At 35.8% G+C, this 22283-nt stretch overlaps 1 protein-coding gene across 1 annotated transcript in view; it reads left to right on the forward strand.

Annotated features, from left to right (window-relative positions):
* The window catches only part of AK9 (adenylate kinase 9), a 56782-nt gene extending 34537 nt beyond the window's left edge, over positions 1–22245 (forward strand). The window contains exons 20-37 of the mRNA XM_065735196.1: positions 1093–1214; positions 2031–2243; positions 2834–3097; positions 5928–6046; positions 6505–6724; positions 7462–7524; positions 8325–8534; positions 9471–9689; positions 12287–12500; positions 13411–13612; positions 14027–14173; positions 15657–15877; positions 17039–17235; positions 17833–18002; positions 19475–19573; positions 19655–19757; positions 20365–20479; positions 22043–22245. Coding sequence (XP_065591268.1) covers positions 1093–1214; positions 2031–2243; positions 2834–3097; positions 5928–6046; positions 6505–6724; positions 7462–7524; positions 8325–8534; positions 9471–9689; positions 12287–12500; positions 13411–13612; positions 14027–14173; positions 15657–15877; positions 17039–17235; positions 17833–18002; positions 19475–19573; positions 19655–19757; positions 20365–20479; positions 22043–22245 — 3101 coding nt within the window. The remainder of the gene's footprint in view (positions 1–1092; positions 1215–2030; positions 2244–2833; positions 3098–5927; positions 6047–6504; positions 6725–7461; positions 7525–8324; positions 8535–9470; positions 9690–12286; positions 12501–13410; positions 13613–14026; positions 14174–15656; positions 15878–17038; positions 17236–17832; positions 18003–19474; positions 19574–19654; positions 19758–20364; positions 20480–22042) is intronic.
* Positions 22246–22283: the final 38 nt, after the last annotated feature.

Consider the following 22283-nt stretch of genomic DNA (forward strand, 5'->3'; position numbering starts at 1 on the left):
ATATTTGAAGGAATCAATCAATGTAGGTTGCTCTGAAAGTAATGCCTCCTATTTATTATCGTGGTAACTACAACAGATACAAAGAGCACAATTCTCACCTACAAAACTGTAGTGGAAATGCTAAGACAGGGCTTGAAATGGTGACTGAGCACCTGGAGAGAAGGCAGGGCCAACCCAGGGGAGCTCAGGTGCATGCAATGTACGTGAGTGACCAGAAGGGGTGCAGCCAGCATCCACCCCTTCCCAGACCTCATTTAAAGATTGGCAGGGGGTACTTCACTGAAGATCTTACCCTATCTGAGGCCTTACAAAGGTAAGCAAATTTTCTTTTGTTGTTTCTGCGTCTACAGCTGCTGTGTTTGGGCTTGACCTCATTTGCTGTAGCCTAGGATTTTGTTACCCCACTATTATTGCTGTACTTTCTATCACTTTATAGCATTAAAAAAAACAAAACAGTTTTTCAACATAGTCAGCACCATTAGCTATACATTTTTGCCAGTGATGAAAAAGAACCTGCATGCTGTGCTTGTAAAAAAAAAAAAAAACAAAAAAAAAAAACTGCACTTGTGGTTCATCAGAAATATGGCTTATTTTTCATATCACTGTTACTACCCATTGCCTGATTGTGCTCACATCCACTCTTTGGTTTCCATCAACATGCAGCAAACATCAGTGAATGTCAGTGGGTGTCATTTTTTTCCACACAGAAGAGTTCAGTGACACTCTTGCTTCAATCTCACTTTCATATCAGACACTGTTCTGTTAGCCTGTGCCTTTGCTGCCATCTGTCACACGGCAACACATAATGGAATATTGATGGGAAGTTTCATGCTCTACTATCATACCATCACCACCATCCTCTGATGTTGTAGGCCAACATCACAAAACAGGAGGCATTACTTTTGGAATAGCCCTTATAGTATATGTATTTCATACATCTAGGAAAAACTTTTTTTGTTCAGTAAGAGAAATAGAATATAGGAATGTGAAGATTTACTGCCATGGATGTGCTTACTTTTATGAATGTAGAGAATATATTTTGATATAGCCAAATGAAAAATATGAAACAGGAAGAAAAATTAACCTTTTCAGAACCTTTTAAATATCGTGGTTGGGAGTTATCTACTGAAGACTTAGATGAAGAAGCAGAAGACCTAGCTGCTGAAGTGGAAGCTTTAGAAGAAAGCGAAGCAGAGGAAGAGGAAAACGAAGTAGTAAGAGTTCTGGCGTTGTCTACTTGAATTCAGATGATTCTAACTCATTTTCAGTTTGATCTGTTCAACAGATAAGTTAATTTTTGCATCTGGTTTGTATGATCCAGTTTCATCCTTCTTTCAGAATAAGTATAATCATGTGCTTCAAGAGGAGTTTCATTGCATTTTTCTGTTCTGGCTGATAGTAATTTTATCCCAATGAGAAGCATAAATACCCCATGCTAGTAGAGAGAATGAATGTTTTGTCAGATGGCAAAGAGAGTTTTTATTAAAAGAAGAAAATGTGAATGTTAATTGCTGTCAACAATGATTCTGTGAGCCATCATGTAAACTTTGGATGATGCAATGTAAAAGTCCTCTGCATCATCACAGCTATTGATAGTTTTCAAACACTCATTTTAATGCAATTAAATTCCTAGACTCAAGCTTATTTTATTTTCACCATGTATTAGAAAATGTCCATCCTCAAAGGTAACAGTACAAAAAATCTATATACTGGAGCACTATTAAGTAGGTTTTTAGAACTTGAATTCTATTTATACAATAAAATTATACTTCTGACTCTCACTGCCCCTTCTGAAAAGTCCACTTCACGTTTAGAAACAAGAAGTAAGTTTCAAGAGCACGGATAGAAATAGATAGGTTTTTTTTCTGACAATCTAAAAAGGGCATATTTTCATAGACTCATATTTATCTTGAGAATACAGTTCTCATTCAATGCCCTGACATATTTAATATAGATGCAATCTACTTGATCTAAATCTATGTGAACTACTTGATTCAAACAATTCTTGAAAATTTTCATGATCTTTTCAGGATGAAGATGAAGCTAAGGAAAAGAAAAGGCACATGGGAGACACGAAACATTTCTGCCCAGTCAGCCTGAAAGAGGATTATGTCCTTTATCCAGGATTGTCCAAACATGCAGCTAAATATCAAGAGAAGATTTATTATTTTTCAAGTCTTGAGTACAGAGAGAAATTTCTGAAGAACCCTGAGGAGTATGTGGCTCACAATGAACCAATACATGTAAGAATCTTTAAAATTATTTCAAGTTTACAACAAATTAAAATCCCTATTCTCCATACCCATCTACAATTGTTTATCACTACTGATTTTTTTTTCTGTTTAATGATTTGTATATCATACAAGTACCTGAAACAAACAAAACGTTGTTGGTTTCTTAGTGACTTTACAGTGTACGTTCAAATTTATAGACTGAATTAATGATGCAGATAACGCAGTAAAGATAATAAGATAAATTGACATGCAATAATCATATGTTGTGAAGAACAAATCACAGAATTACTATTTTTACTATTTTAAAGTTTTTTTCTTTTGTAGGTGGATGAAAGGTAAAATAGGTGCATGCTTACCAGAATTATCTCATGGGATTTCATTTTTACTTACTGATATCATCTGCCACAGTGTACATGTTAGGTATTTCAGAGAGCAGGTCCATTTGGAATTGTAGTAAAAGAGCTGGAAAAAGTACAATGCAAAATGATCTGACCATTATTCAGCTAATTTTTAAAATAATATTTTGGAACTGAAAATCAGTATGAGATGCACATGCAATTATTATAAAGTACTCTTTTTTTTTTTTTTATCCCCTATAGGCTCCTCCCTTAAGGGTGTGTTTGCTGGGGACACATGGTGCAGGTAAAACTGCTTGTGCACGATGGCTAGCAGACAAATTTGATATTTTCCATATTCAGTTTAAAGAATATCTACAAGAACTGCTTTTACCCAAAACTAAACACAAAATTGGGCTTGATTTTGATGAAGAATCTGAAGAAGATAATGATAAAATTCTGTCACAGAAACTGCGTGAGCACTTACCTCAGACCATGACTAAAACTGAAGATGAAGAAAGCAAGCAGGTAATGAATATTTTTGTGTCTGTGGACGGCATTACCATTTTCAGAACTGACTAGCAATAACCTATAAATTCTAGCCAAATATAAAATAATTTGTTAAACTATTTACTTGATAAAATTGGGGATAACAATTCTGTTACAAATATTGGTAATGCTTTCTTATGAATACTACAAAGATTCTCAAAAACTTTTCAATAAATTATGTGTAGTTTGTGCTTATTATTATCATTACTATTTCAAAATAGTTGCTAGACAGAATAAAGGAGGACAAAAAGAGAAAAATGAAAGATCAAAATAGTAAGGAGAATGTATGGAGATGTTCTTGGCAAGTCAGTTTATAACCTGCTCAACACAGCCAAAAACATGGCAAGTGCTCCTTGTGCTGATTTTATGGCTGGCTCTCAGTCAGCATTATTTATGTATTTTTGGCATCAAGGCAGTGTTTTACACTGATGCACTTCTTGTATTTTTCTCCTCATGAGCTTTTTATCTGCTGGTAAGCAACCTTCACCCATGTGAGTATTTTTCTTTCTCAGACTTGTTGTGAAGTGCTTTATGTGATGGCATGACCAAAACACAACTGATGTAATTACAACTCGCTACAGAAAGCTTTTCATTGATCCATGAATAGGACAAAACCTGAGAGGACAACATCCATAAACGTTTCTCTGACTATTATTACCAACACTATCCCATTTTCCAGTGTTCTCCAAAACAATTTCATTTCACTTTCACTTTTTGGCTATGGAACCAAGTTAAATAGACTTTTTTTTTAATGCCATCAAACACTCTTGTAGTAGTAAATATCTAGATAGCTAGTCTTCTTAAAGGCTAGTTTAAGACCCAACAATACTTTAGAAGCAAATCTCCTATTTGTCTCCACCTTTCCCTTTTCCCATCTTCCCCTTTTCAGTTCACGTGGATCAGTTTCAGAGTGTATGAACTAAATCCATCTTGAGTGAAACTAAGCATAGGCATAAGCTTCAGAATCATGCCTAATGCATTCCATCTGCTAATGGTTGTTCAGTCCACAGGGACAGATCAGAGCTAGGCCTAAATATTCTCTTAGTCTATGCAGTGTAGACACTGGGTCATCAGCACCAGTGATTTTGTTCTACAGAATTTCTGCCACTGCGCCTTATATTTGCTGTTACAGAGGCAATGTATATATTCATTTAAATGTGTTGGGATTTTTTTTTTCCTGAAACATTGCTCACTCATTTAAGAAGCGAAGCTGCACAATTAGGAAGTTAAAAATACATTCTTGTAATATATATTGGCTATATATCCTTGTAATATATATTTGGCTACCTAGACATTCAGAAGCCCACCAGACTGTTACTTTATTATCTGATCTGATTTAAAAAAAAAAAATGGTCTGAGAGTTTTTCAAAATAAAGAATGAATTTTATCAGGAAAATGGATACTATTAATGAATGGAGGCATTCAGTGGGTGTGATGAAATGTCCCAGTTATATATATTTCAGTGGAGAATGGATGAGATGTTGGACTAGGTCTACTCCAGTCTTGTGGGTTGAATGGTTATTACTCATTGGAAAACAGTAATTTTAGGAAGTCTCTAGATCACGCTCTCCAGTTTAGTTTTGTCTGAAAGGAAGATAGTTGGTGCACTTCAAGGCCTCCCTCTGCTGTGAAATAAAGCCTGGGGATGCTTGCTTGGGATGTATGCTGTTGATGCAAGCTAAATTGCTAATAAAAGTACACCCTTCATGGGCAACGCTCTCAGACAGATGGTTGTTTGCACAATCTTTTATTTGTATGTTGTTGAAGCCGAATCTGTGGGTAAGTTGGAAGGTGGAACTGAAAATAAAGCAGGACATAAGAAAACACTTCTCCCTTGCATAGTTACACAGTCAGTGTGGTTCTGCAAAAACAGGTTTATCACAGCTTCTTCTACAAGGTGATATTACTAGATAATGAGATTACTTGGTAATACTTACTTCATTACTTGAAGATTACTTGGTAGTAATCTTTTTGGTAGACCCAAGATTTGTTTTGTATCTAACTTGAGACCATTTACAGAAATGCTAATTCACAGTCACAGTTATGTGCTACACCCAACAGCCACACCTTTTATAGCAGTACCTCTCTGTGATATCTGCAGGCAGCCCTTGGGCTGTTTGTGAGGTAGCCATATGGACAATAATAAAAATTAAAGGTGAGAAGACTTCAGCATATACTGTTCTCATTGTCACCTTGAAGTCTGCTCTTGAGAGTCATTTAAATATAGCCAATGGGACCTATGCTTTATAAAGCTAAATTATTAAGTAATGCTGTTACAATTTTTGTAGTCTTCGTACTATTATTTTAATGCAGTTTCCATGTGGAATTAAAGAAACTATCATGTGTTTTTGAAGTTTCTGAGGCCTGCTTTTACATCTGTTGTTTGTAAAGAATGAACTGATAAATACTAGTTGGAGCAGATGCTATACTCAGCTATGGAAAGGCGGACTTTCAGAATTGCAAGCACCAAGGTCATCCCTTTTAGCTTGATGGAAAATAGCACAAATTCTAGGGGAAAAAAACACCCCCAGGCATGTGGACAACATCCATGAGGTATTCCATGCGTTAACTTCATGTATAGTGTACCGCCATTAAATGTAGCAGAAGAGTTTACTTCATTCTGCTGGATTAAACCAAAGGAAGACAATAATCAATACATTATTTAGTAGAAACAGAAGAGAAAAAAGGCTCACAATGAATCCGCGTGGTAGCTCTTTTTGTTTTCTTTTTTCTTTTTTTTTCTTTTTTTCTTTTTTTCTTTTGTTGCTTCTGTTGTTTTTCATTTGTTGTGGTTTTGCTTTATATAAAGGAAGTGGAGTTAACTGATGAGGAAGAAGCTATCAAAGCAAATCTAATGGGCTCTCAGCCATTACCTCCAGAAATACTTGATAACATTGTTCCTAACTGGTGGAAGAAAGAGCCATTCAGGTAACTATAAGTAGATTCCATCTTTCTTTCATTAATCTGAGAAAGAATATAATGAATTGTGTCTAGAATGACAGAAGTGCTGTGACAGATATTATTCTAGTGACATTTGGGCATCTTCTCTTGGAGAGCACTGGCTAGGGGTTTTGTAGCTATTGTTTCTAGGATTGGACAAAGAACACTGGAGTGGACGATGTATTTTATTTATTTTTAAACTTGTTTAAAAATAGCTTTTTGTCTCTGCACAGTAAAACCTTAAAATAAATGTATTTGTCACATTAATTTGTAACAATTGAGATACGCAGCCAAGTACTGTTTTTACACTGTGAAGATACATGGCATTAATATTTAAAAAATGTTGTTATGCATTTAATAAGGAAGTTTAAAATAACATTATTCTGTGCATTTTCATTTTCACTTTAAACTACATTGATATGTGATTATTTCTTTTTTTCGATTAGGTCTACAGGATTTATACTGGATGGTTTCCCTCGTACTTCAGATGAAGCCCAGTATTTGGCAGAACGAGGACTCTGTCCTGATGTTGCAGTTTGTATTCAGGTAGAAGAAAGTGATGTCCTTGACCGTCTTTTACCTCCACGTCTAAAAAAATGGAAAGAAAGACAGCATAAAAAACTGGAAAGTAAAAAGAAACTGAAAGACCTGAAAGCAAAAATAAAGGTAAGCTCTCACTCCTAAAACTCCCAGGGCAGTGAAGAGCGCACAGAGCAACAGACACTGGTCTGAGGGCTGGGTCTCCTTGGTCCCATAAGTCCACAGCAACCAATAAGAACTCAGGGCTCCTTTTCTCCTCTGCCCCTCCCACATTAACACAGTCTACTGCAGGTAACGTGTGTGTGAGTGTAGTTATTTAGCAGGCTAAGCAAATGAGCTGTGCTGCCAGGCAGCTGGCAGGATGATAGTATGCCATGCACCTGGGGAGTCCTGGACAAAAGGCAGCTAGGGGGAGTGAGGAAGTATGGCCATAAAAAGTCAAGTGCAGCACGTTACTGTTGTTGCATCCCAGCTGTTGTGTTGATCTGCATCTTCTGTAGGCTCACTTTACAGATACCACGTGGTGTACATTCCACCTCCATTTGGAAACTCCGTAGCTTACCAACAAAAAGATTATAATATTTTCAGTACAATGGGATCAGACTTTTTTTTCCTTCATCTCATTCTCAGAAATCACCAAATTAGTGTTGTTACAGTTTAGATATACGTTCATCTAGAGGCATGCTTGGTCCATAAAAGTAGAGGGTGCACAACCAGTGTTTTTTTTAATATTAGATCGCAACTGGAAACAGAGCTCTAAGGTGCAAATAGCAATATTGAATACAGTTTATTTTACAAATTCTCACAGCAGAATTTTCATCATCAAATATCACTGTCTTCTCGCATCTTTTTTTCACTAATAGAACGAGAAGATTGCTATAAGAAGGGCAGAACTTCTAGAAGAACAAAAAAAAAGGAAGGAGGAGGTAAGAAAGCAAAAGCTTATGGAAGCAATTTTAAGTAGAAGAGTTTGTATTCTTATTGTAGAAATTCCTAGATCTTTTACTCACAGTTTGCAGAGCAATGTGAAATAGTAAATATGTGGTAGACAGTCAGAAACCTCTGCTTTCCAAAATAATTCGAGAAGTTGTTGAAATTGTTTTAGAAACTGTAGACTCATTCCACTAACATAAATTCTCAGGATGTGCTTAAGTCAGCAAAATATTTATGAACATATTTAACTTTCCTATTTTGTAAGCAACCCTACTGATTGCAATTAGACATTTGCTTCAAGTCCCCTGCTAAATCCATGGTAAATATCAAATAGGATTGTATCAGGGCTTTTGCCCAAACTAAATTAAAAACGGTATTTTTAAATGTACCAGTGAATAACTGGAGTGATGATGATGTTCTGTCAAATACACTGTTAGCTAACAAATTTGTTCATAACAAAGTGCTGCCAAACTAATATACCCAAGTACATAAAACACAGTTTTCAAAAACAGTCCTCTCATCAGAACTGCAGTGAAGTGATTCAGAATTTTAAGCACTCTCAGATACAATAGCACTATGCAACACCTCTGTAATTTCTTTTGAAATATGATTTCAGCATTTGCTATTTTTTTGCCTGCGACAAAGAATACCCCTAAAATGTTGAGTGGTTCAATAACTTCTTGAATTAATGAGTTTCGTCATTAAAAAAAAATGAAAAAAAGAATAAAAATTGGAATAGTATATGTTCCCTCAAAGCCTCTGTATGGAAGGCAGAAGTATTTTACATTTTCAGGTTTTAGCAGATGGGGAAAATGTTGAAACCAGCAAAGAGGAAGATGAGACTGCAAATGAAGACATTGAAGCTATACTTGAAGATGAGTTTTTTGAAGAAGAAGAAGAAGCAGAGCCTGAAGAAGAACAGGAGATGGATGCTGTTGAGCGCATGCAAAATGAGATTGTAGAGAACTTTGATTCAGAAAGAGAAAACATAGAAGGTGTACAGGTACCTATTCCATTATGTATTTTATTAAGCTATATGATTTTAAAATTATAATATATGATTATGATAAAAGTATTATTATTTTAATAGTCAGATTTCAAAGCGTAAACTAGATCGCTACTGAAGTCTGAAAACTGTATTGAGAAGTTATATGCTTTAAAAAGTATAAATACTACAAGAATAATAGGACAATCAATGCAGGCACCAATCCTGAAAGTCATAAATACATGAACAACATTTCAAGTGCACTTTTTAAATCAAAATTCTAATAACAGAATTACACATTGGACTACTGGAACTACATAGTATTATGTAATATTCCTTAGTTACAGCTTATTCAACATTTTTCCTGTTGTTATTTATTTATTTTTTTAATTCCAAATATTTTTAATGTGTTTATGGATAATTTTATATAACTTACTACTTCTGATTCATTTTCCAAGACTTTTGATTAATTGATTCTCTAATTTATGGTCCCCTTTGACATGGTGCAATCTTCCTCTTTTATGGAAGAATAAATTATGACATGAAAATGTAGCACTTGTATTCATGTTTTTATATTTTAGTTGAAGAAGCTGAGGAATAAGAAGTTACCAGAGAGCAGCAATATTTTAAACAGCTGCTAAATAAGTCAAATTGCTTTGAGAAGGGAATAATGTTATTTGATTATTTTTCTATAAAATATACTTCTAATGCTTTAGCTTATCATAGTAGATTCCTCTATGTGAGTTATTAGATTTCCAATTTCTTTTTAAACTATTGTGATAGTATAGTTTGGCTAATTTAAAACAGAAAGGAAGATTGATTATCAAATTAAATATTACTGATTGACAGTGACTGAGAATGTGCTCAAGGTATTTTTAACAGTTTGTAGAAAATCTCACTGAAAATCTGAACGTGTTTACCATTCTAATATTTTGTTATTTGTTCACTAACCAGGAAGAACTTGAGAAACTGTTAATACCACAAATGGAGGTCAATGGAAGGCGGAGGCTTCACGTAGTACGCTACCAAATATACTGCAGGCTGAATTCTTTAGTGGAAAATCGTGGAAGCATTTTTGAAAAATGTTACCCAATAAGTTTGCCACTTGCACATAAAATGTTAGTTTTCTCATATAAATTTCCAAGTTCTTTTGGTCAGTGGGATCCAATTAAGGTAATTGATATTGAATAACGTTTATAGAAGTAATGTTTTCATAAAATATAAGTAATAAAAAATAATTGAGTCAGTATCAAATAATGCCAATAATACTTAACAAAAACTATGTAGGTTGCTCCAAATATGATGCCTCCTATTTATTTCCATGGAAGCTACAACAGATACAAAGACCACAACAATACTATTTGATAGAGAAAATTCTCAGATACAAAACACTATTTTTCGACAAGAGTCAACACCATTAGCTATGCATTTTTGCAAGTGATGAACAAGAGCCTGCATGCTCTGCTTATAAAAATCTTCACCTGCAGAAGTGACACACTGTCACTGTTGCAGGTGCTGAAACGCACCACTCACTACCTCACTCTGTTCACATCCACAGTTTGGTTTCCATCAACATCCAGCAAGTGTCAATGAATGTCAATGGCTGCCATTTTTTCCACTTGGAGGAATTCAGTGACACACATTTGTTTTATCTGCACTTCCATGTCAGCTGTCATTGAGTCAGGCTGCCCCTCTGCTGCCATCTGCCACACAGCAACATGTAACAGAATATTGATGGGAATGTTCAGCCTCTACTGCTGTACCACCAACATCTACCTCTGATGTTGTGGGTCAGCATAACAAAATGGGAGGCATTACTTTTGGAGCAGCCCTTGTTGAATCAAAACTATGCTACCAGATATTCATGAAATACATCAAACCTTGGTAATACAAAGTGTATGTATGTAGATGGCCTTCAACCCTAAATGGAGCAAAAAAGTAAAATACCATGTGTATTAGCATATTAAATATTAAATGTATTTAATTCATCAGCATTAATATTTATCAATATATATTAATTGTGAAGAGCAGTAAATCTTATTTCATACTTTACCAGAGATCTGGAAAGTTGAGGTCAGAAAGCATTCGTTTCTACCTATAGGATCCAATAAAAATTTCACTCGATATGTGCTAGACCTTGACATTCCATCTTTTTAAAATAACTACTTTTTTGTTATTTCATTTTTCTAATTTATTTATTTGTGCTATGTTGTGGTTTTTTTTACTAACTAAAAAGCAATTATTGAGTCAGAAGAAGGAAGGAAGTCCTAGGAAACCATTAGATGAAATCAGGAGTGCACTGACAGTAAGAAATGTATATGCTATCAATAGGGAAAGAAAAATAAGGTCATTCTGAGGGTATCTTAGGATGTATGAATGAAGATATTAAATTAAGGCTTAGAGGGTTTTTTGAAGAAGGGCAGGTAGAATATATGACATCTATGTTTAAATTAAATTGAGGAGCAGAAATAGTTAAGCAACTGATAAGATAAGCAGAGAAAAAAGATGAGCTGAGAGAGGAGTGAGAGCAAGTATACAATAGATCAGACTCCAGGCATTCTTATAAATTGAAGGCAAACACTCAGAAATGACTTCATGTGAGAACCTAAGAATTAGAGAAGGTCTGTCAAGGTAATGCCATGCAGTGAACAGTCTTTTATCTTTCTGTAACAAGATCACCTCATCTGTAAGTTTACTAACTCTTCAAAGTATACTAATAGATTTGTGAGGTATGATTTTCTTCTGCAGAAGAAGCTGAGTTGGCATCTCCTCATTACTTCCTATGTATGCCTACACCTACTGATTTTTATCCTTAATATATTATAATTAGCTCAATACAAAATTAGATATCCTGGACTGTGAATGTCGGGATTCATCTTGGAAACTTAAAAATAAAAAAAATGTCACTTTCTTCACATTTCTTTTTTTGTGGAAGGAAGGCAATAGTTCACACATTAGTTGGTAATAATTTCACTTCTGAGTCCTCTTTGAACCATAAGGTAAATGCCATTTAGTCTTTGCAATTGTTTTTCTTTTACAAATGTCTCTAGTTTGTTCTAGAACAACTTTTGACAGTGTAAGGCAGCTCCTCCAAGAAAGGCTACAACAAAGACATTTCTGAATTCTTCCATAACAGTGGTACAAGAAATTCATATAGTATTTCTGCATTTAGTTCCAGCATTGCTGCTTCTCTTGCATCTCAATTAGCTGTCATCTTTATAGACTTCCTAGTGGTTGTCTGATGCGTTTGAAAAGATTCTGTCAGCAGCGTATGTATTTTAGCAAAAGCTTTCATTAGTTTTACATTTCATTTACTTACAGTGTAAGTATTGGTATTCTTTTTTATTCATACAATATTCTCAGTGTATCTTCTACTGTCAGGCAGATAATGTTTTGTTTGTTTTTAACTTAGAGGGAAATAATAAGTATATATTTATCTTTAATGGAAATGTCATAAATTCTTAGGAAATTAAATACCTCTGTGATTACTCTTCTGATGGACAGAAAGTGTTATGGTACCACCTACTGGAAACAGTGAATATTCTTTCTTCCCCTAGTGCTCACTTTATCTTTCTGTACAAGAATTACAAATAGAAATTCCACGGACTTGTACAAAATATAGCTGTCTCTGTGTAATTCAGAATATTTTGACGTTTTGCTTCAACCACTTGGTACTTTTCTGTTTGCCCATAAAGCTACTTTTGTAGAATGGAAGGTGAAGGGGCTATGCCAAATCTAATCAGCTGCTTTCCATTTTGTATATTCTGCAGCTAAATGAAGGAGAGATAATCAAGCCAGCACAAAACTATGAAAACACACTCTTTCCTGTAATTCATCGGCAATATATTTATTTTTTTTCAAGCAAAAAAAACAGAGACAAGTTTATGATAAATCCCATCAAATATATTTGTCAGGCAAAACCTAAACCTCATGTGCCAGTGAAGATTGCAGTTGTGGGACCTCCAAAATCTGGGAAGACCACAGGTAGGAGCCAGTATTCTCCATAAAGCAAAAGATTATCTGGTGATTGAGGCTGTGTCTGTCATGACTACTGTTAAAAAAAAAAAGAAAAGTTAATGAACCTTTAATATTGTTGGTCTTCCTGCTTTTTATACTAGGCATAGAATTCTTTAGTTACACTTGCTAGTGTATCATTTTACATCCATGTATTTATACATTTCCTGTCTTAATTTTATCCCAGCCTCCCATGAAGTTATAGTGCCTAGAACAATAACTCTTTTACTTACACACTTTATATTATCTCTGGTTATTTTCTAGTTGGTTCTTATTTCTTTTAACCAATAAAATCATAGAAATGAATATTTCTAGGATCTTGGACCAGAACCCACAACTCCACATTTACCAATCTGTTTCTTAACTGCTAGATTTAAAAACATCTGCCTTCTTTCTCTTCTCCCTTCATGACTTCTTCAATCCACAGGCTCTGCCTTTAACTAGATGAGAAGACAATTCAGATTATACCACAACTTAATGATTAGTGTAGAGTGTTAGGAGAAGGGTTTAAATGATTTCATATTAAGGAGGAAACACTAACTGTACTTCCCATTTCCTGTCTAAGTGATCTGGAACTGTCAGGCTGTTCTGTAATGGAGGCAGTAGAAGAAGTGCATTTTTCTAAGATATTTACTGTGGCTACTGAAGTTTGAGATAAACTAAATAGTGTTAGACCATTGGGCACACTCCCCACACGTGCAAAGGTTTGGGTTTTTTAAGGACCTAACCACAGCTAGGTATCTACTACCAAGGCTGCGTATTGGAAATGACCCAAGGAATGAGCACTTAGCTTCTAAGGCTAAAGACATACTTTAACAGACTGCTGGGCTGTGATGTTGCCTGTGTAAAAACTGCTTGTTTAAATCAAAATGTTTTGCAGTTGCCAAGAAATTTGAAAGTGTGTATGGGCTGCGGAGGCTGAGTATAGGAGATGCCATACGGCTCGTGTTAAACCATCAGCCAGAGAGTGAGTTGGGGCTTCAGATAAAGTGGCATCTTCACGAAGGACTGACTGTACCTGATGAACTGGCCATCCAAGCCCTGGATGTGGCTCTGATGGATCGTGTGTGTGCTACCAGTGGGTAAGATATGTTTGGGCTTTTTCTTTGGGGAAATCAAATCAATTTATTTTTCACTGAAAATTTTCTCCTAAAACATATAGGCATTTCAAATAGTTAAAATTATGCTTCTGAGTGATGGATATGTTGGAATTCATAACAGCCATTTTTATGTTAGAGCCATTCACATTTCTAACCATTTGCCTGCATATTTCATTTTGCCTGTGTATTTCATTTATTTTTTACTATTTCTTGCTGTTGGTATTTTAAGTTATTCACAGAGAAGATAGTCTTTCAAGTCAGCACAGCACTGACTTGAAGGCATGGGAGTAGACATCTGTCTTTGTTGAGAATGTACTCAAAATACGTGTAACCTTAATGGTTAATTAGTAGCTGACTTCTTAGAAAAGCTGTATTTCTGCTTCTAATTGTATGCAGAGTTGTTATTGATGGATATCCTGTGACAAGAAAACAAGTAAACCTCTTGGAATCAGCTAGAATAATTCCTGTGAAAATCTTTGAATTAGAAATCGATGCAAAGGAAACGTTCAGAAGAGCTCTGCTGGAGAAAGAAAGCATGAATAGGTAGTGATGCTCTCTGATACTTTTATTCGTGTAATTTTGTCATCTCTCTCTGTGTGCATGTCTTAGTTCTGAGGAGTTATACTTCACATATAAGAAGACAAAGGCATCAGGCCTTGCACAGTCTAATGCTTTAATTTCTGTAGATCAGAAGCAGAGATGTAAGTTGCCAGAAAAACCCATGGCATTCTCCAGATAGGTCCCCAGAGTGCATGTCTGAAGATGTAGAAGTACAATGGCATGTACCCACTGCTTGAAACTGTAATCAGAATTGTTACAAGTTCACTGCTGCTGTTGATGTTTCATCAGTTCAAGTATTACCATTATAAGGGACACGTTGATGCTCAATCTGATAAACTCTATTCTTCAAGTCTTAGTTTTCTTGTGAAAAAAAGAATAGAAATAATGTATATTTTAACAACATAAAATTCATGAATTAGTCACCTAAAGCTTTGTTTAAAAAGCCATTCACTGTTTTTGAGGAAGAGCAGTAAGTAGTTTATAAACCAACAGATAATTAAAAAGAACAGAACATTCACCTTAAAATTAAATTGTATAAGGACCTGGTTCTCATTAGAGGAAGTGTTTCTGAGAAGTTCCAAATAGCTTAGAGCATTATTGCTTGTCTGTTTCATTTTGTCTCTTTTGTTCTATCAACTAATCAGTACAATACTTAATTGTTTACTCAAAGCCTGAGGACAATTTGCATTGCCAAAAATTAAATTAATGCTGTACCTTTGAAAATAGTTACTTTAACATTTTAATTCTACATATCAAACTGATTACATCTTACAGGCTTAAATACATATCAAATGTGCTATATTTCTGAAAAGTACAACTTAAAGAGAAATGAATCCCATCAAAATAGAATGTCTTTTTTTTTTTTAATCTTTTAAATAAGAACCAGCTCAGTAAATGCTTCTGTGCTCTAGTGAAAATTTCTCTTCTGGTCTTGAGTAAGGTTTTTAGAGGTCAAATGGATTATTTATGTGTATATATGGAAATACAACAGATGTATACAGTTTTAAAAATGTATCTAAGGATTACTTCTTGATTTCAAACAACTAATAGTATAATTTAAAATTAAGCCTGTTTTGCAGTGAACATCAGACGTTCATTTGAAGATCTCATAACATTTTGCCTAGGGAAGCATTTTATGGTGTACTGAGTGTGTGTGTGTCAGCTAATGTGTGCTGCCACATTCAAAAACCTTTACAGAATATTGAGTTTCTGTATTTGGGATGCGAATAGCAAAGTATTTGTTTCTGAAAGTAACTTTCTGGTCAAAAGCTTATTAATTTCCATATGAAACTGTTAATATTCTTAATATGAAAGTTGTATTTCTCAAATATGATTTATAATTTCAAATAAGCAAAACTAGAAGAAAAAAAACAAAGTGAACTCTTATATTTACATTCAGAATTCAACGAAATGCTCTTGATCTTCAGATTCATGTTAAGCCAGTGCTATTTTTTGTTCCCTTCAGACCTTCCTACCCTGTACATGACAGCTCACAGATTCTAGCAATTAAAAATTCCTGCTATAAGCAACATATTGAAGCAATTAGGACTTATTATAAGAAGGAGCGTCAGAACTGGTATGTGATTGATGCTTTTCAGAGCAAGTGGTGGATATGGGACAAAATTCTGCAGGAAGTTCAAGTGGTTGTTAAAGAAATCCAGATATACCTGGAAAGAATAAGAGAAGGTAAAGAAAAACAAAGTTACTCAGAATAATATTTATTTAAGAAGCTGCAATGTAATGATTGTGTTTAAACTCAACTAACTTGATTTGGATGAAGCTAGCTCTTGGGCACATGTGTGCCTCAAATTTTTTTTATATCCTTTGAAGAGAGATTGAAGAGGTCACTTGATGTCAGCAAATCAAAAATCAACTATAAAACAGCATGCAGCCATCTTCCAAAGAACCAGGTAACAGAAAACAGCTAAGAGAAGTCAGCTGTGGTCTTGCAGCCTGTAGTAGATTTCTCAATGTTGAGTAATAACAGAAAATCACAAAGGGGACCCTAATATATACAAGGGGAATTATGACTTGTAGATTTATTGATATGGGAAAGAAGTGAAAAAATGTTAACCATAAATTCAGAGGTTAACTGTGCCATTTGAGTTAATTTCTGTACTGAGAAATGAAAGCTACCTCAATCTGAAATGGCATGGCTCCCACTTGAATTTGTATGTGTCAAGGTTAAATGTGCCCTTCAAATATGTCTGTACTGTTTAACGAGGATTCCTCTAAAGGCAAATTTGTCTTATCTTGTACCCCCCTTTTGTACTTTAACTTTTACATTTCAATGGCTGCACCATTATAACTATCAGTCAAGAGTCAAAAGCTTGGAAAGAAGAATTTTTAAATAGCTTGGGTTTTATGTGGAGTTTTGTTCAAGACTCTGAATGTGTTTTGTCCAGATGGACTGTAGCATTTGCAAGACATGGATAAATAAACAGGAGGCTTTCCTCGTGACTTGTCCTCTTTTTCACCAATGTTAAGAAATACAATATCTGAACTGTTCCTTAGCAACACAAAAGAGTAAAACAAACAATAAATAACACTGTTCTAGGGAAAATGCACTAATGCATGCTAAGCATGCACCGTACCTCATATAATGACTCTTTTATTTCTTAAGTAAATACTAGAAAAATATTATCACAATTAATTGGTAACGTGGGTTCCAACTTTATTTTAATATCAATCAATAGAAATCACTATTTTGGTTTATTTCTATTATTAAATATCATTTTCACGTGACATACTGTAACATCTTCTAAACGGCAATGTTTCTACTTAGAAATGCTTTGTTTCTGCCTGTCATTAATAAAATACTGCCATTATTTTTTTTTTCGTTAACAGGAAAAGCAGCCAGCATTGCTGATTTATGCATCACCCCTGAAGAACTGCAGTATCGCCTGGGAGAGTTTGGACAGTACTGTCCTGTCAGCCTTGCAGAGAAGGGTGAATTGGTTGACTGCTCTGTAATGTCATCACTACAGTTTGCTGCGGAGTTTCGAGCACACTATTACAAAATGGCTTCACAGGAAGAACTGGATGTAAGTGTCAAAAAATATGCAGACAGAAATATAGAGGGGGGGGGAAACACTGTTGTTTGGATTCTTAGATTTAGCACATAAACAAGCAAAACGTAAGTTGATTCTCACTAGTTTTATTGGTATTCTCACTTTTGGTTTGCATACTTTGCTATCAAATATCCAGTCAGATGAAAGGTAGCAGAGTCCACTCAAACCTATGTGCCTCTTACAAATTGACATAGATAAAAGATATATTTTAAAGCAACCATTTCCTCCATTCTCCATCTGTTCAGTAGCGGCCTGGGGGTAGGAAGCAACTAATGATAACAATGGATAGCGTTGGTGGTGGGTGGATAGCGATGACTTCAACTGAGAGTGTGTTGGAAAGCAAATGAGTTACTTAAGAATAGCAGCAGTGCCAGCACACTAGAAGTACTGTAGAAGTAAGTATCTAAATTGGATGAGCCAGTCTTATGGAGTTTGACCCACTGTAGGGAACCTGCTTTGGCATGGGGGTTGGACTCCATCTCTAAAGGTCTCTTTCAACCTGCAGTTCTGTGACTAGCAATCTTATAGTGCTTCTTTCATTATAAAAACATTTAATTTCTTCTTCTGCAGAAATTCTTGAACAGACCAGAGATTTATGTGCCACCACTGGCACCTCGCCCTCTTCCACCTCCAGATAAGCTACCACAAAAACTGACAGCGGCAGAAGTAAAGGCCTTATTCCCTAAAAGTGCAGAAATGCAGGGATACTGTCCAGTCACTTACCTAGATGGAAAACAGAGGTACATCATTGCTACTTTCATAATATAAATTACAGACAATGTGTCCCACATTAATGTGTTAATGAAGAAATACCTTGAAAGTACTTCTTTAAGGTGTTCAGAGTTTGGGCAGGAAAAACAATCACAATCCTCTATATTGCACCTGTGGCTTTGGAAATCTATATAAAATATCCTTCTGAAATTCACGACTATTGGTTTCAGACTGAATCTGGACAAACTTGCACAAAAAGTAAAATTCAGGTACACAATATTGGACCTTGGAAGATCTTCTTGATTAAGTCTGCATTCCAGTCCTGTCATATCTCCACTTCAAAAATAAAATATAGATATACAGCATTCTCTCTCTCTTTCATTTGCTTTCAGCTTTCACAGGAAGGAAAGCCAAGCATGCAATCTGGAAAGGAATGGCTCTATCTATAGTATGAAAACAGCACACCTGACCAGCTTTTTCCAAAGCTTTTGCTTCTCTTCTCCATTAGTTTTCTTGCAGTGGTGGGCACTAAAAACACGGATGCTTTAGTTATAAAAATTCTGCAGCTTTTTAGACAGCTTTAGCTGTTTACAGATTCTTTATTCTGAGGCTGAAAAACATCCTGTCAGTTCCCTTGCCTTTACAGTGTGGTCTAGAGTATTTCTAGTAACCAGACTGAGCTACATATGAAGCATTTTGAAGATCATCAATTCCTGTACATCTGTAAGTGAAAGAAGGAGGGTTGGATGTCTGTCCAAAATCCTTGAACAACATACCTAGTGGGGACTTGGGTTAGCCAGATGATCACCTATTGTAGATTGAGAATGGAAGATTTATAGGTCAGCAGTTCCTCGATCCTAGGATCATTCATTTTGTACTTTGGGTAATTTCAATTGATGTAAATCGGCACTTAAACAGAAGTGAATCAAATGCATGGGATCTATTTTCCCCAAAGCTGACTAAAGATGAAAATAAGCTTAGTTTTTTGAAATACTATTAAGCCAGCCACAAGGGTCTGCTTTTGCTTACTGTCTTGTGTGATAAAGTCTGCTTGGATGTAGCTTGTGTTATCTCAGTCATAAGCCCTCTAAGGTTCAAATAAATCCTAAAATGCCTTTATAGATACATTTTTATAAGAGATCCATAAATCTTCACCATAAGGTCGCGCTTATTTTCTCAGTATGCAGTAATTTCTTATTTAAGCACAGCCATTAACAATTTTATGCTGTTCATTCTTAATCTTCTGAATAACCGTGGTTGTCTAGAGTGTTCAATGGAAGTCCATTTATAAGCAGGTTTTGAGGCAGGGACTCACTCAGATTTTGAGCCTTGTAGCTGCCAGTAATGTGACGGAAGCATGGACAATATGATCACTACTGTTTTATTATGCCTGTAATTGCTGAATTACCAGGAGTCTCCCAATATCTGATGAGTTTATAGCACACAAGTGATGCTTTACATTTCTTCTAAATTAATGGCCATTCTTCCTCTGCCTCTTCAGGTATGAAGCTTTGGTGCCTGGCAACACTGAGTATGCTGTAAAATTCCGTGATAAGCTGTATGTTTTTGAAAGTGAAGAAAAACTTCTGAAGTTTATGAGGTGAATATATTAACTGCATTTTAAACCTTAATTGTGTCACAGTTTATAAGTCTTTAAAGGTCTTACTTTTTATCTGGTTAGGTTACCAGAGAAGTACTGGAATCTGAAGCTTCCACATAAGCTCCCCCCCATAAGGGAGCCAATACTACTCACTGCACTTCCCATGGCTGGATACCTTGAACAGGTCTGCTATTGCTTCATTTTTATAAAACACCATTTTGCAATGTATAGTGTATGCCAAACAGTTTTCATTTGTTGCTGTCATTTTTATTATTTTTTTTTTAATGCAGTATGAGTCTTATGATTCCTAATTGGGATTATGTTAAATTGAAAATTGTGTACTTATAACTGAGAGGAAATTTTTAAAAGATTTAAAATAATAGCTACTTGTAATTGTAATGGTAAAAAAATACCACGTACGTTCACTAGAGGGGAATAAGCAACTGCAAGATTAAATGTTGGATTTTAAAACTCTTTTCTTTATCATATCTTGTAACACTGCATTTTGCTTTTATTTTTAAAGCCAGGATACTCCTAAGCCTGTAACTGGAGTCATTTCAGGACAGGACATAAAACCATAACAGCTATGAAATAAAAAGATGATTCATAGTCACTTCTCTCCCAGTTTTATATTTCGTTGTTGCAGCTTTTTGGTTGATTTGTTTGCTTTATCATTCACCTGCTTAGATATCACCTTAAATACTTAGATTTGCACGACAACAGGATGTGGATTTTGGTATGTTTTCCTTTTAGGTCTTTGTAATAGTCTTCTAAACTTTTTATTTCTTTAGGGAGTAGCAACATCTCTAATAAAGGCTCTGAGTGAAGTAGGATGCTTAAAGCCAAAGTTTCCATTCCTAAGTGTAAGAAGAACTGCTCTCCTGTTTGTGGCCTGCCACCTAAAAGGTAGAGTATAAAATAACATGCTATAGAAACAGATGATTTACTGCATTTATTTAATTTACTGATTCAGCATTGATAATTAATTTCTATTGTTTTCTTAATGCCCAATTTGGGAAAATACTACTGCATACTGATTTAAGTACACATTGCCAAGTTTCTTGGAAATGTGTACAGACCAGGGAGGAAAATAAAGTTAATAGGATAGGTGGATAGATAGGCTCATAAATCATAAGATCTTAATGACATTTTATTACAGACACCCTGATGGTCTTGATAACATTTCTAAAATGCATCAAAGAGCTTTGAAACAAAGTAAGGCTATTTAACTAGGTGGCACCACATTTAGTGAAACTAATCACAGACAACTGGAATTGTTTTTAAAATGACTGAAATCATGTGATTGAGAGCTACTGAAAAATACTATCTGAGAGTACCAGAGCCAGAATGCTCTTGTCTCCAGTATTCTCCTAGAGACTTCTTCAACTCATCAGTTTCAGCTTTTACAAGCCAACCTGCCTGGTGACCTTGCCTTTTGTTATTGTAAGTTTTTGCTTATCTTTTCAGATGTTGCAATCTTTATTATCTCTCTCCAGTTCTTCACATCTGTTTTTTCCCCACGTAGCTTCAAGAGCCATTCACAGTTTTCTTGGACTAATCTCAGGCTTTTGCATGTGTAGCTTTGTTAATGAAGACCACTGAGCAGCCTAGGCACATTACAAGCCCTTTTATTAATGTACAGTCTTTGAACCAGCAAAAGTGTTTTTACACTGTTGTTTACTTCATCTACAAAATATCTTCTCATGTACTGACACTGACCACAGGAATACAGGAAAACAGATTTTCCTCTTCTAAGACTGCACAGAACTGCTTCAAACTTCAAGACATAGTGTTCTAGTGCACTGAAAAACCTCTTTTGTAAATATAGCATTACTTTTTTTTTTTTTTTTTGTCTCCTCAGAGGAGTCATGTTGTTCTTGATCAAAAACTTGATCAAAGTGCTTCATGCTGTGGTCCCTTAGAAATGGCATTTAAAACATTTAACTGAAGACGTGACGCACCACTCTTGTTTCACATTTCAGCAGGGAACAAGACACAGTGGTCTACTTGCTCCTGCAGCTTTTCTAACCATACTGTATTGTCTTCACTACCTGAGAAGAGAAAGTGTAGGCCATCAATTGTAAACACAGAGATTTACTTGTGGAAAAGGATTAGGAAATAACATATCCCTATAGTGACTTAGTGCTCTTCAGGCATAACACCTGTAGAATGTAGCTGCCTACATTTTTGAAGCTGGTATGGGCTGAAGTGTTTCACAGCTCTTCATGCTGCTCAGTCTTTGTTATGAGATATAAAATACCACCTGCCAGGAAGAATTGGTTAGGATTCATCTGTCCAAAGTCACTGCCTCCCCTTTGCCTCTATTAGCAGCAATAATACTCTAATACTTCAGCAGGACTGCAGGGGTTGGAAGGGCTCTCTGGAGATGACAGAGCAGAGGAAAATGCGCAGTCGGGTTCTGACTATCTCCAGCTCCCCTGGCTGACGCAGGGCTCTCTGTTCCCGCAGCGCACAACGCCCGCAGCCCGGCGCACAGGAGGCAGGCGTACCGGCGGCGGCTGGAGCGGTTCACCGAGCACTGCGAGCTCGTCCCCTACCTGGGCAGGGCGATGCCGCGCGAGTACACGGAGCCGCAGCACCGCCCCCTCGGCTTCGACCTCAAGCTGCAGACTTTCCTGTCCCTGAAAGACGCCGGTCCGAGCTTCGTCTAGTTCGGACTGCGTTGCTTTGCGGGGCCTTTTCGTGCACG

The sequence above is a fragment of the Cyrtonyx montezumae genome, unplaced genomic scaffold, assembly GCF_038088225.1.
Source record: "Cyrtonyx montezumae isolate F1298 unplaced genomic scaffold, pur_monq_1.0 scaffold_0, whole genome shotgun sequence".
Lineage (NCBI taxonomy): Eukaryota > Metazoa > Chordata > Aves > Galliformes > Odontophoridae > Cyrtonyx > Cyrtonyx montezumae.